The sequence below is a fragment of the Mastomys coucha genome, unplaced genomic scaffold (assembly GCF_008632895.1).
Source record: "Mastomys coucha isolate ucsf_1 unplaced genomic scaffold, UCSF_Mcou_1 pScaffold22, whole genome shotgun sequence".
Lineage (NCBI taxonomy): Eukaryota > Metazoa > Chordata > Mammalia > Rodentia > Muridae > Mastomys > Mastomys coucha.
Window position 1 is genome coordinate 47,461,455 of NW_022196905.1, and position 14,129 is coordinate 47,475,583.

Below are 14,129 nucleotides of genomic sequence, written 5' to 3' on the forward strand. Positions count from 1 at the left end.
TCTACATTTTATACTATGGAATTTAATAACAAATATATTTGTATATAATTATATATAATATAATGTATACTATATTCCATCAATATTCTATATATATATATGTATATGGAATATAATACATGTATATTTATGTAACAACAACTAATGAAAAAAGAGACCATGAATTTAAAAATAGCAAGGAGGGGTAATGAGAAGGTTTGGAGGGAGGAAAGTGAAAGAGGCAATGATGTAATTACAGGCTCAAAAAAAGAAAAGAAATAATTAAAAAAGCAATTAGGAGTTAGAAGCAAATGGATTTGATTTTTCAAAAATGAAAGAGTTATGAAACTGGCAAAAGCTATTATAATACATATGTATTTGTGTAAGCTGTTATTCATAGAATTGATTCTGTTATTCAAAAAATATTTGGAAGATGCTTTTTCAAAAAAAATGTGATGTTAACATGCCACTTAAAGGAAAGCCCTTGTATGTGGTGATGAAATTCAAGCTTTGAATAAAAATGAGGCATTGGGAAAATGTGCCTGCCACTGTGAACTTAATGGCTTCTCAATATTTAAAAACTATTTGTGGGTGATATTGGTGGTGACATTAATGAATATTACTTTTTGATGTTGTTCAGTGTGTAAGTCAATCACTTGACTTGGTTAGCCAATATCTGACCATGATTGATATAACAGGATCATATGTAGGGAAGACTCAAGTTCAAGCTGAGCAATGCAGTTTTGTGTTAGAGACTGGAGAGTTTATTGACATTAAATTCCACATCACAGCCAATCTTCAGGAAACCATAAACCAGATTTTGGTGTCTTATAAAAGAATACTTTCAGTTATCTGCAAAGGATAATAAAATTCTACTCCATTTCCAGTTTCATGTATGTATAGTCCAAATACATCAGACACAACAGCAAGTGCCCTAGATTGACTGCCATAGAAATCACAAGAAAGTGATAGTTTTCATCTACCACTTCAGACATTGAAAAGATTATATAATGCTTCTCACTGATGTTTTGAATTTGTGTTTGTTTCTAAAAATAAAGCTACTTAAAATAAATATTTAGGATAATATATAATGGTTATGATGATTATTTTAAAATGAGTCAGACAATTCTTTCTTGTGGTTCAGTATTCATAAAATTTACATCTGCTTCTTAGTTGAGCAGTCCTTTGGCATGAGGTATATTCACACTGTTGTTAGACTCACCACCATCCATGTCCAGAACTGTTTAAAACCATCCTGCTGAAGCTGGGTGCTGTTAAACACTGACTCCCCATCCCCTCCTTATCCCGATGACCACATTCTACTGTTTCTGACTGTGAATGTTCTGGGCAGAAACAAATCATAGTATTTGCTTTTGTTTTCTTATATGAGTGTCCTTTCTATGTAGCATAATGCCTTCAAGTTCATCTGTATTATATACCATGTCAGAAGTAACTTTAAGAAGGAAGAATAATATTTGAATACACACAACATTTTGCTTATCTGCTCATTGTCTATAGTTTTGGGGACTGTTCCCACCTTTGGGCTGTTGAGAATAAACACTGGTGTCAAGTGTCTATTTGCTTCCCTGCTTTGGGTTCCTTGGGGATGCACCCAGAAGTAGAATTTCTGAATCATGAGGCAATCATGTCCTTCATTTTAAAGGAACCACCAAATAGAACCACCATACTAACAATTACTTTTAATTGGTTTTACTTTAATCTGATGGTGTGCCAGTACTTATAATTTATGTAAGGCATCCCAGAGTCCTCAGTGATTTTTAAGAGAGTGAGGAACCTGCAATTGAAAGCTTGAGATTCAGTGTTATGGAGGAATGAGCTATAGAGGCCAGTTCTGAATCCACAACAGTGGTGGACAGGCGAGGGGAGAGCTGGTCAGAGTGACTCGGAGCTAGGCCTTGGATATGAGAGAACTGGATGAAGTTTGAAACCGATGGGGCCTTGAGGAAAGCAAATTCAGAGAAAACACAGTTACTATTATTAAAGGACTCTCAGCAAAAGGGATCACGTTTGCTCTGTGGCCTGAGGTGGGGAGGTTAGTGCTGCCTGGCACTCACTCAGCACAGCAGTGTAAGGTACCAGAGGCATTGCTAGGGAGGAGTAGAAACATTTCTAAGCTGGAAAGCAGTTCAGCTTCCATGTTGGATTTTCTCAGGCAGATGACCGAGTGGAGAGGGCAGTGGCCTCTAAGTGGCCTTCCTGTGGAAGCTCTAATGCTAAGTTTCTATGATTTCCAGCATCCGTATGTGAGTGTAGTGAGAAGGGGAGGTGATGGGGCCCCATCAAGCAAAGGATCATGGGAGCCTTTGCTGTGTGCTCCGCTTGCCTTTTCCAGAGCACGTGACCTCCCTCTGCTTCTCTACTATCCTGTACTCACCAAGACCAGGAGTTTAAGATTTTCATAGCCAAAGCTTTGAAGTTAGGACTGTTTTAGTGGAAATGAAAGCTGTATACACCTGTGCATCAGCAAGAGGAAGAACATGTGCTTTTAGACATGCAGAAGAGTGATGTTGCTACCATCAGCATGAGTGGATGAAGAATGTACACAGCATCAAAACTACATTTCCTGCCTCCTGTTTTTCAAGAGGAGTATGTTTTAGTTCTTGTGAGATACAGGCATTGGGTTTAAAGAAGCCTCAAGTTCTGATTGTAGATTTTCCAAAAAGCCCTCTTTCTCCAAGACTCATAACTTTTTCCAGGAAAATCTGTTACAGATGTCTAGTCCATTACCATCTAGGTGCATCCTATATTTTATAATATAACTTTAACTTATACTGGACTACATAGCCAAAAATTAGCTTTGATAATTTTCTACTCAGTTTTCATAATAACTTCATTTAGTTTCTTTCTCTGCTAAATAAAGAAGAAACAAATACAGAGATGTTAAGTGGCTTAGTCAAGTTAATAAGTAAGCCTGGGAGATAATTTCAGCTCTCTGGTGCCAAACCAGTGCTCCTGCCATCCTAAGTGCTTTGTGAGCCGTGCTCTATTACAGCCAGGCTTCAAAACAGGTAATTAAACAACTGTACTAAACAACTCCTCAAACTTCTCAGCATCAAAAGGTCAGTGCACAGCCTGCACTGCTCCTGTAAATATCTGCGCTTGCACGAGCTTGTGCCTGAAGCATCACACAAGTGAGGATGCAGCTGCAGGTGCAGCTGCCATGCATGTCAGAGTGTGGGCCAGGGAAAGCATGATGCTCATGCTCACCAGGCTGCTGCGGTAGCATGCTGCTGAGGCGCAGCACACCAGCGCGAAGGAGAACATGCACACAATGAGCAGTCGGGTCAGAAGCCCTAGTCTCAGTCATCTAGGTATTAGTGATAAAGGAGTTTTGGATTTGTCCTAAAAATAAAAATTTCTAACTACTTCTCTGTCAATTTCCTATATCTGTTTAGGCTTGGAGTGTGATTAGATGACTAGGAAATTTATTAGTAACATGGATACTTCTCTGTGAATCAGAACCTTTCTCCTCATTGAGTCATCATAATGCAATACAGAAGTAAGATGTTTAAACTGTATCAGACTAAAGCTGCACCTTTTAATCACTGAATGTGACTGAGAAAGGCTTGTTGCCAATGCATAATAATGCTGCCTTCAATGTGGTTTATACACTAGGATTCCCAAAGTGTCTCCGAGAGAATTTTTCACAGAGGTTTGTGCTACTGAATCATGTGTCAGAATCGTGTCACCATAGCATATGGTGCTCCTGGTACTGCCCTGCAGTGTGTTGGTTTGTGTGGTGGTGGTGGCTGTGTCTGTGCCTTTGGTATGGCTTTGGTCCTAGGCTCCAACCCTGATCTTTGAACCTGCTATGCAAGCCCTCTACCACCTAGCTACATTCTCAGGTACCCTGGGTTTGATTCTCTATTTTCTAAGGATTTTAATATTTAATAGTTAGTTAATTCGGTTCATGCCATGTCCAGCAGGGCTCAGGGAATGGACCCCATTGGGGCAGCAAGGAGATGAAGAAGACAGGCAGGCAGGCAGATAGGAAGCTGGGGGCCAATGGTCCGGGCTCTCTGTTAGAAAAGCATCAGGCCCTGTCCCTGCCCCCACCCTCATCCCAAACTCACTGTGTTATTATAGTAGAGTTGAACAGAGAGGTGGGTTATTGCATACAGATAATCAAGGAAGCAAGGTTTATGGCAAATAGCTGCACCAAGGAGGCAGACTTATCCAGTCTTATATCTCGAAGTAATTTCCAAACAGTCAATATCTCAGAAGAAAGCTATGGTGGGTATTTTCTGCACTCTGTCAACATTCATGCACAGACCAGACGGCAAGGAAGGCTGTGCTGTTCCTCTGTGGATCTGATACTCTGGAGTCCTTGCCATGGCTGTGCCACGTCAGCAGTACACAGTCACTCAGGACTCTGCACACTCAGGCCTTCTCTGCTCCCTGTAGGCTTGCAGTTACTATAAAAAGTCTATCAAGGAGGTCTAGCAACCTTGAGATAGTGAAAATGTTTAGAAAGAATAACAAGCTTTTTTCTTCAAATTCTTTAAATGGTACTCTATGAATCATTTCCAAGTACAAACCAGAGAAGAGAAAGAAAAACAAGAGAAGTTAAATTTCCATTTGCCTCCATCATTGTGAATAATGTGCCGGAGGTTTTACAGCTTTTAAAATAAAATACTTCTGGGGATAATGGACTGGAAATTACTCTGTTCAGTTAAAAATAATTTTATGAAGTTCCTTATTTATTTTGGGATAAAATTGACTAAAAAAGATAGAACATGGTTTGGTCACTATAATTTTGTCAAGCAGCAATTAATGCCAGAGTAACAGATAGGATGCAGAATGGAAACCTGGCCTTGTCAATCAGTTGATAGTCTAAATGATAAATGAGATGAGAGCTCTATTGTAGTCTCTGTACTGTCACAGAGGACATAGTGTTCTTTGTTAGATAGTATCTATCTATTTTGTGATTTGTGATGTATTGGTGATGAGGGAGCATTTGCTTCTAAGGAGATGACAAATGAAAGCTGGAAGCCCTAAAGGGATTTCCAGTTGGGAGCACAGGATACTCTGACCAGTGTGTACCATAGTGAGAAACCGAGAGGATCTTTAGCTTGGTCAGGCAGCACCAGCAGCAGATCTGTAGGGATAAAGTAGATTTACACTGTAAAGGGCTACATATGCCTCTTGAAAATTTCAGGCTCCTTTGTATGTCTGCAGAGCCGCAGCCAGGACAGACTTATATTTTAGGAAGAAAGCACTAGAAGGCAGATTGGAAAAGAAAGATGTTGGTTCATTCATTCATTCATTCATTCATTCATTCATTCAATAAACATTTATTATTTATCCGTTTTGTGAAAGTAACTAATTTAGGCACAAAGATAGTGCCCTAGTGGAGCTTGCTATTAAATGATGAGACATAATTTACTAATGAATACAGTAAATGAATCAGTTGATAGTGAATGCTAAGGAAGAAGGAGGAGGAGAAGTAGGAGTAGTAGTAGTAACAGTAGAAGAAGAAGAAGAAGAAGAAGGAGAAGGAGAAGGAGAAGGAGAAGGAGAAGGAGAGGAAGGAAAGAAGAAGTAGTAGTAGTAAAGGAACTGCAGTGCAGTCTGAGTAGGGTAATACATCAAGTTCAGAAGCTATGGCAGTTAAGTAAAAGATGAGGAAGACTGGGCTAATGCTTAAGAGCACTTATTCTTTCAGAGGACCCGAATTTGGTTCCGAGCACCGGTCTTGAGTGCTTGCCACTGCCTGTAATTCCAGTGCTGGGGGATCTGACACTCTCTCCTTGCATCAATTTTAAAAGAAAAAAAAAGAGGACTAAATTAAAAGTAAGACCTTAGAATGAAGAAAATGAGTGTATTGGAAGATGCGTTCTTCTTTTTCATTTTTGAAGCTTTTCCATACCAATGACCAGTCTGTAATGCATTGTTTCAAGGTGAATGATCTTTGTAATACCTGTCATGGGAGTGTGTTGACTGTCACAGACTGACCCCATTCATGTGGCCCATTAAAACTGCAGATCAGTGTCTCTCTGCGATGTTTATGCTAATCAACTTCCTGCATATGCATATCTCTTAGTGTATTAGTCAGGATTCTCTGGAGTAACGGAAATTATGGAGTGTTTCTACATATTAAGGGAATTTGTTGTAATGACTTACAGTCTGTAGTCCAACTAACCCGACAATGAGCAGCTGTGATTGGGAAGTCCAAGAATCTAGTAGTTGCTCAGTCCCACAAGGCTAATTGTTTCAGCTGGTCTTCTGTAGAAGTTGGTTCCAACAGATGTGTTGGCAAGCAGGCAAAGAAGAGCGAATCTTCCTTCTCCCAGTGTCCTTATTTAAGTCTCCAGCAGAGGGTGTGGTCCAGATTAAAAGAGTGCACCACCATGCCTGGATCTGGGATTTGTTTTGTCCTAGGTTGACTTTGAACTCAGATCTCCTTGCCTTAGTCTCCTGGGATTAAAGGTATGTACTACCTTGCCTGGGCCTAAGCTTTTCATAGCCACTATGCCTCAAGATCTCCATGCCAAGATCCAGGTCAGAAACTTGTGTCTTCCAGCCTCAAGATCTGAATCACAGGTGAGCTCTCCAATTCTGGATTGTAGTTCATTCCAGATATAGTCAAGTTGACAACCAGGAATAACCATTACACTTAGTATAGCTTAGTCTTGCCAACTTAATCTAATGCCTTCTAGTATTTTAAAATATAGGTTTCTTTATGTATGTATGTGTTATATATGTGTATGTGCATATACCTAGTTGTGTGTATATGTTCATGTATGTGTGCACAAGTGTTTGTGTGTATGCAGTTGCCAGAGGTTGATGCTGAGTGTCTTCCCCAATCATTCTTTACTTTTTTTTTTTTTTAAAAAAAACTAAAACAGGGTCTCTCATATGAACCAAGACTTTTCACTACTCTAGTGAGCTAGCTTGCTCCAGGATCCCTTGTTTTTGTCTTACAGGTTCTAGAAATATGAGCAGGTCACCATATCTTCCTAACATTTTATGTTAGTTCTGAGGATGTCATGTCTGGTCCTCACATTCTCGCAGCAAGCACTTTATTCATTGAATCTTCTTTCCAACCTTCCTTCCTTCCTTTTAAAAAAAGAATGCTTCCTCAGCTAAAGGTTGGGCTGTTTATATTAGTGATTCACATAGCCTGGCCTTTACTGGCTGTAAACTCCTAGTGCAGCTCACCATGTTCTGTCCTTTATAGGTTTTGTCAGCTGGGCCCCAGGCTTCATTGGACTTGGGTGTCAACTTTTGGCATAGCTATTAGCAGTAGAGTGTTCGTTCATTGACTAGCACACACTGTCTAAGTTTCTCTTCTGCAGACTTAATAGCTGTGTCTGCTCAATGCCTAGAGCCAGCAGTTCATTGGGGGTTTCATCTGCTTTAGTTTTGGCTGTAAGGCTTTAATTTTTATGTGTACAAATGTTTTACCTTAATGTATATTTTTGTACCACATATATTCTGTGCCAGTGGAGGCCAGAGGGTATTGAAACCCCTTCAAGTGGAGTTAAGGACAGTTGTGAATGGCCATATGGGTGCTGATAACTGAACTCAGATCTTTTGTAAGAGCAGCAAGTATTGTTAAGAGCTATCACTCCAGCCCACAAGCTGAACTACTTATAAATTAAACATTCCCTTGTACTGTTTGGTTTCTCACTTGAGACAGGACAGAAAGGCAGGATAAATGTGTTTTCTTTTACTTACTAGTTTTCAAGGTAATGAGCTATTTCCCCACCATCCATAATCTGATTACCTGTGTTTTCACTCTATGTTCTTATTAGAAAAAGGGGCCCCCGTTGGCTGCACCATTCTAGTTTCCTTACACCTCACACTGGAGTTGGGCAAACCTTTCCAGACTTCAGGTCTTGCTCTACAGTAGGCTCCTTAACTGTTCCAGAGCATATTTGTGGGCTAGTTGGGGGTTCTTCCCCCCCCCCTCCCATGACAGGTATCCTTAATTACTTAGTTTCTTCGCATACAGTTGCTAACACTGAACAGATCTCCTGGCTGTTAAGTGGTCAGAGCCAGTTGTATTTTGGGTTTATGGTAGATATCACCTAGTTTTCCTATAAATATTTTTCCTGGAATTTTGGTTCCTGGAGTTTTGATATTAGTTGGTCTGTTTTTATCTGATAATAATAATAATAATAATAATAATAATAATAATAATAATAATAATCTCCAGATAGAGATGACTCAGCAGTTAAGAGTGTGTTATTACACTTGAAAAAATCCAAATTTAGTTCCAGCATCCATGCTGGGCAGCTCACAACTCCCCGTAATTCCAGCTCCAGGGAGATCTGATGCCTATAGCTTCCACAGGCACCTGCACTTGTCTACACACATGTCTGCACAGAAGGACATATGTTTACATAATAAAAATATAAAAATAAATAATAAAAATGTTGGGGGACCACCTCTTTGCAGGAAGAGGTTGAGCCACAGAGATGCTGAAGTATAGTTGAGAATTACTAACTGTGAAATTTCTGGCCTGGAGGATCATCAGGTGGGTAGCAGTTTCCTTGCAGAAACTTGCAGTTTGAGGAAAGGAGCAAGGTAGATGGGGAATCAATCTTTGATTTCAGAGGTTTGAAGTGTGCATGAAATACCATGAAGTAACAGAAATGGCTTATTAAGAACTGTGTTTCTAGAGGTTCCCAGACAGAGCTGTGTCATGAAACCCCAACACATTGAGGACGATCAAACCTATCACAAACAGGGAAAACGTATGTTATTTATGGAAAAACTGCAGTGTGGAATGCAAAGCATCCATTTGAAGATGGAAGAGACCTTATAATAAACACTAATGAATAGGGATTTTATCTACTTTTAAAAAAATAGGCATATCACATGTATATTGAGCAGCAATCCAAACTGGAGGCTACTATCTAGACATGCATCACATCAGCAGATCTTTGTCCAGGTGTGGCTGCCATGGACTTTGGATACAATGTGAGAATAGATGGCTGGAATGTGAGCATATTTCTCCTTGGGCTTTAGCTAAACATGCTAAGTATTTGTAAGCTATATGCTGTTATATTTTGAGTATGTAAGAGTGCTATCATGGAAGTAGGTGAGGCCTTCCTGTGGGGAGCCAGTGCAGGCAGGTCTAAGCTGCTATAGCTTCCAAGTGCATTTGAAATATAAATCAGGTGTTTTCGTTCTACACATTTGTTAGCATTACATATTAACTCAAATGACATAACTTTTTACTTCTGTTTTCTTTTTCCATTGTTTCCCAAAAATCTAGGCCTGTCTTCAGAGACCCGAGATCAGACTTGAATCACTCAAAGAAGATATTAAGGAATTCTTTAAAATATCAGGTTTGTAAAGTTCCCCCTTACCTTTAAGTATCCTCAGACTTCCAGCTACTTCAAAACTGATATAAGTTGGCTGAGGGCTTCTGTTTGGAGAGGATTAGAATGCACACATTTTAATAAAATGGTGCTGACATACAAGGACTCTGTAGGAGGAACTGCTTTGCACTAGTCACTTGCTTTCTTCCTAGTTGAAATTGTCTCAAGTGTGGAAAATATACCCTTATTAAGTAGCATGTATTCTCCTTCTACTTTACTTTTCTCTGCTCTCAAAACAAAACAATGCAACACAACACAACACAACAAAAAGCCAAAAAAAGAAAAAAAAAAAAAGAAAGAAAAAAAAGAAAGAGAGAAAAAGAAAAATCTTAATTTTTGGACAAGAAGGGATAATGTGGGGCCAGCACTTGCATGTGGGAGCTGAGACTGCATGGTAGCAGAATAGTGTGTGCTTGTTAACCAGCCACTGTACATGGTTCTTGTGTTCTTTCTCTGGTATGGACCCGACTGTCTATCAGTTGCTGGTGACACTCTCGTCATAGCGTCAGTTCAAAGACATTGGCACTCATTTAGAACTTTGGTAGTGGAAGAAGGCATTACTCTTAACTCAGGAGAATGATTCAGTAGTTTTACTTAGATAGCAGCTAATGGTTAACACAATTCTTTCACAAATAGCCATGATGCTAACATTTTATTAGTTAAATTTATTGTTTGGGTTAGAGAGTTAGCTCAGTATTAAGATTACTGCTTGCTTTTGTAGGAGACTCTGGTTCAGTTCCCAGCACCCACATGGCAGCCTACAACCACCTAAAATTCTAGTTGCAGAGCATCTTATGCCCTCTTCTGACATTCACAGGTTCATGCATGTATATACCAAAATATATATGTATATATATACATATATACATGTATATATGTATATATATACATATATATACATACATTTAGGCACATACACATACAATAATAAAGTTAAGAAACTCTAAAAATTACTATGGTGCATATTTAAGAAACTAATACTTATTTTTTAAAACTTCAAAACAGGTTGGGAGAAGAAACTTCAGAATGCTGTTTATAGTGAACTGAATGTGTGAGTTTTTTTCCCATCTATTTTGAGATACTATTTTGTTCAACTATACTTACTTTGTAAGTAGTAAAATTATTGTTGCTGTCTATACCTATACTCTCATTAGAATACTTATAGAATTTCAAGCAAGTTAATGTCACAAGTCACTGCAGTCTATTATCACTCACTGAAAATGAGTAATAATAGGTGGGGCTTTTCTATATTACCAGCTTTGTATATCAAGAATGTGTTAATCCAAGGTAATTAGGTAATGAGATAGTTCTAATAATACTTACATTCTTCTTATTGTTGAATTTAAAACATTATACTTCTTTCTGTCATTACAAACTGACCATCACAAATATAATTTCTTTTTCTTTGCAAGATTATTAATGTTACTAAAAACCTAATATTTTTATTTAGCTTGATTTGCCTTCAGTGCTTATAAAAGTATATAGAAATTTTGCTCTCAAAAATACAGCTCCAGAATGTTAGGTTGGTTGTTTATTAAATACCTCATTATTCATCCATCATTCATGGAGTGTGGCCTTTGTGCCAGTGGGATAAGAAGCTCTCAATGTGTAGAGTAGAAAACTAAGCTCACATCCTGCCCTCATGATGTGTAGAAACAGGCCAAAGGAGTTTCTGTGTGTGCTGTTTTGTTTACCATTTGGTCTGCCTCTAGCATGCCGTAGTTTCTAGCACTCCATTTCCCACAGTCACTGTCTTAAGTGTCTAACTAGGAACTCAGATTCCCCTTTTAACCAGACTGCTTCTGAGGTAGGCTCACATGAAGACCTGTAGATTCATACTTTAGATATACAGTTAGTTACTTTTCTATAGTTGTGAAGAAACTCCACATCAAGGCAACTTATAAAAGAAATCATTTAATTAGGGGTTGCTTGCTTTTTTAGAGGGTAAGTTCATGACCATCTTGGTGGGGAGCAAGATAGCCGGTAGACTGGCATAGTGTTGTAGTAGTAGTTGAGAGCTTTTACTTGAAGCATAAGGCCAAGGGGTGGGGGAGGAAGGGAGGGAGAGACTGGGCTTAGTGTAGGCTTTTGAACCCTCAAAACATAACCCCCAGTGAAGCCCCTCTTTTAACAAGGCTACATATCTTAATCCTTTACAAACAGTTCCAAAAACTAGGAACCCAACATTCAAATAAATTATTCAGTGGAAGCTATTCTTAGTCAAACCACCACACACATCTTTAAAGTTATATTTTAGTGTTTTGCCCATTAACTATCTTCCAAGCTGGTCTGTGACTTCTCAGATAACTCAAGCTGTATGTAAGTGCTATCTATTACTGAAATTGACTGCAACCATGTCATTGGTAGTTCTGGCTACCAAAGAAATAGATGTTTGCCATGACAACTAAAAATATTACTTTACACAATGTAGTAGAGATGCCTGTTGTGTATTATTCCCAATTCTGGCTTTTCAATCTGAGATTTTACTAACGACTTCTATTTTGGCGATCTGATGTATTTCTGAAAATAGTTTTGTATGGCAGAATGTGTCTTTTTAGTTGATGACAAAGCCTATCTTTCATTCATTTTCATATCTTTAATATCCTACACAGTATACTGTGAATCTCTTTTTAATAACTAGTTGAGAGTTTTGTGGGAGCTCAAAAAGTTTTGTGCCTTTCTTCTTACTTGGGTTCTGAACCAAAGGAGAAAAATGATAAAACAGAATGGGAAGTGAGAGCTCAATATCGGACTTTTGTCACTGAGAAAGACTAGGTAGACACAGGCACGTGCTCACACACAAGTATATATGTAAAGACACACAGAATTGGTTTATTTTTAAGACTAAATAAAGGCCATAGCTCATAATGAGAGTACAGGGAATCCCTAACCTGAACTCCAAGAATAGTCTTAAAAATTCAGTCAAACAATTAAGTGGTTTGCTATGGTTTAAATGTCTCCTTCAAAGTTCTGGGTGAAATGTAATTTCCACTGTAATAATATTACCAACTGAGAGCCTTGGGAGCCATTAGGGCACTAGAGCCTACCCTTATGAGTTGGACTGGAGATAGGACTGGAGATAGTGTAAAAGTCCATGTTTGGGCCTGTTTTCCCAGTGAGCATCTTACCTTCTGTCACTATATGATATAGGAGGAAAGCTCTCTCCAGATGTCTGACTTCCTGGGCTCCAGAACTATGAGCTGGTGCATTTCTTTTCTTTTCTTTTTTTTTTGCACAGAAGATCATCATCTTTAGACAAGGAACGATCGGGGCTGAGAATACTGCCTGGCCCGAGCTCTCAGATCCTCGGGGCCAAGCTATAACAAACATAAGAGGGGATACAAAGAAGGGCAATCATCAGATTTGGTCTGGAACTCAGAGGTGGGAGAGTGGCAATTCTGGGAAGGGGAACAGCAGGAATCAGGATATGAGGATAGCCTGGGTGACTGGACAGGGAGAGAAGGCACTTGGCTCAGTCTCCTGTTCCCACCCGTGCAAGAGCCGGTTGCTCCCCAACTTTCAGTGGCCCCGGGGCTGCTCCTGGTTGAGCCTCTGGAAGAAGCTTTTGCCAAACTCATAAGTGCTGATCATGATGGCACAGGAGGGTGCAGCCTTGATGATCCTGGGGAGGAAGCCTGCAAAGAGTCCCCTGGTGCCAGATTCAGCCTGGATTCTCCGAAGCAGGAGCCAGGTGGAGTCAATTCTGGGCGGCCTCACTCTCACAGCCTCCACTACTCCCAGTGACATTTGTTGCTGTGTCTTCACCACATCAAAGGGTAGGGTAAGGGTGGCAGCCACCATTCCTGAGATACCACCAGCCACAAAGCTGACACCCACAGATGTCTGGTCTTTCGGTCTTAGCCCATTCAGCCAGCTCTTCACCAGCTCATAGTTGAACCAGTACAGAGCTGAGAAGGGTACATCGCGAAGAGCTGTGGGACCCCAGCCCAGCCACAGTGAGCGCCAGCCACCCTGAACCACTGCAGCTTGAAGGCAGGTAGCCAGCTCTCGGTATGACACATGCTGAGCCTGCAGCTTGGTCCGCACAAGCTCCAAGGGGCTGACCACTGTCACAGTGCCCATTCGGGCGAGGGCACCAGCCACCATGGGTGCGTAGAGGTCAGAGGTCAAGGACTGGCCACATAGGAAGGCCTTGAGTTGATCATAAGCAGTGAAGTAGATGGCAGTAGCTGGGACAGTCATCACCAGGGTGGCTGGGAGGCCGCTCCACAGGGTCCTAGTGCCCTCATGCCTCACAATCTTGGCAAAGGCATCCAAGGTGCCAGTGAACCGGGTGGGATCCTGAAACCAGGTGGCGCACCGGGTACCATTTGGGCACAGGTACAGGGGCTCCAGGACGCCATTGCAGTAAAGGAGGCACTTCCCTGGGGATTGCAGAGCAGAGGGTGATTTGGTGTAGGAGAGACCCCAGAAACTGGAGGGAGTTGTCAATTCGCTGGCTGAGGGTCTCTGAGACTGAAGGCGGACCTTCACCATATCCAGGGGTGTCATGAAGAGGGAAGTGACCACAGCCCCGGCTCCTGAAGCCACCATTTGCTGAAGGGGGCTAATGCCCCCAGGATCCTGATCATCCATCTCGGAGTTTCAATCCTGGCTCTGAGCGGATCCTTGCGCGGCGCCATACCAGGGGCCTGGCGGGCTCATAGCGGCTCCGCGACCGGTGCAGAGTCCGCATGCGCTCGCTCCGCACAGCGGCCGCCCGGGAGAGCGGTCTTCTTTTCTTGACTGATTGCATTTTATCTGGGTGTCCGTGTTGCACATCTCACTGCTTGGGAG

At 40.7% G+C, this 14,129-nt stretch overlaps 2 protein-coding genes across 3 annotated transcripts in view; one reads left to right on the plus strand and one right to left on the minus strand.

The window, feature by feature from the left end:
- The window catches only part of Tbc1d19 (TBC1 domain family member 19), a 114,963-nt gene that overhangs the window by 11,581 nt on the left and 89,253 nt on the right, over positions 1-14,129 (plus strand). For both annotated transcript variants that reach the window (XM_031342293.1, XM_031342294.1), the window contains exons 2-3: positions 9,227-9,299; positions 10,338-10,383. In XM_031342293.1, coding sequence (XP_031198153.1) covers positions 9,227-9,299; positions 10,338-10,383 — 119 coding nt within the window. The remainder of the gene's footprint in view (positions 1-9,226; positions 9,300-10,337; positions 10,384-14,129) is intronic.
- LOC116070876 (solute carrier family 25 member 39) lies at positions 12,610-13,984 on the minus strand. The gene has a single exon (XM_031342295.1). The coding sequence runs from the start codon at positions 13,926-13,928 to the stop codon at positions 12,852-12,854; it is 1,077 nt and encodes a 358-aa protein (XP_031198155.1). The 5' UTR covers positions 13,929-13,984; the 3' UTR covers positions 12,610-12,851.

Coding starts and splice junctions, on each gene's coding strand:
- LOC116070876 (XM_031342295.1), bottom strand. CDS start 13,928: ATGGATGATCAGGATCCTGGGGGCATTAGCCCCCTTCAGCAAATGGTG.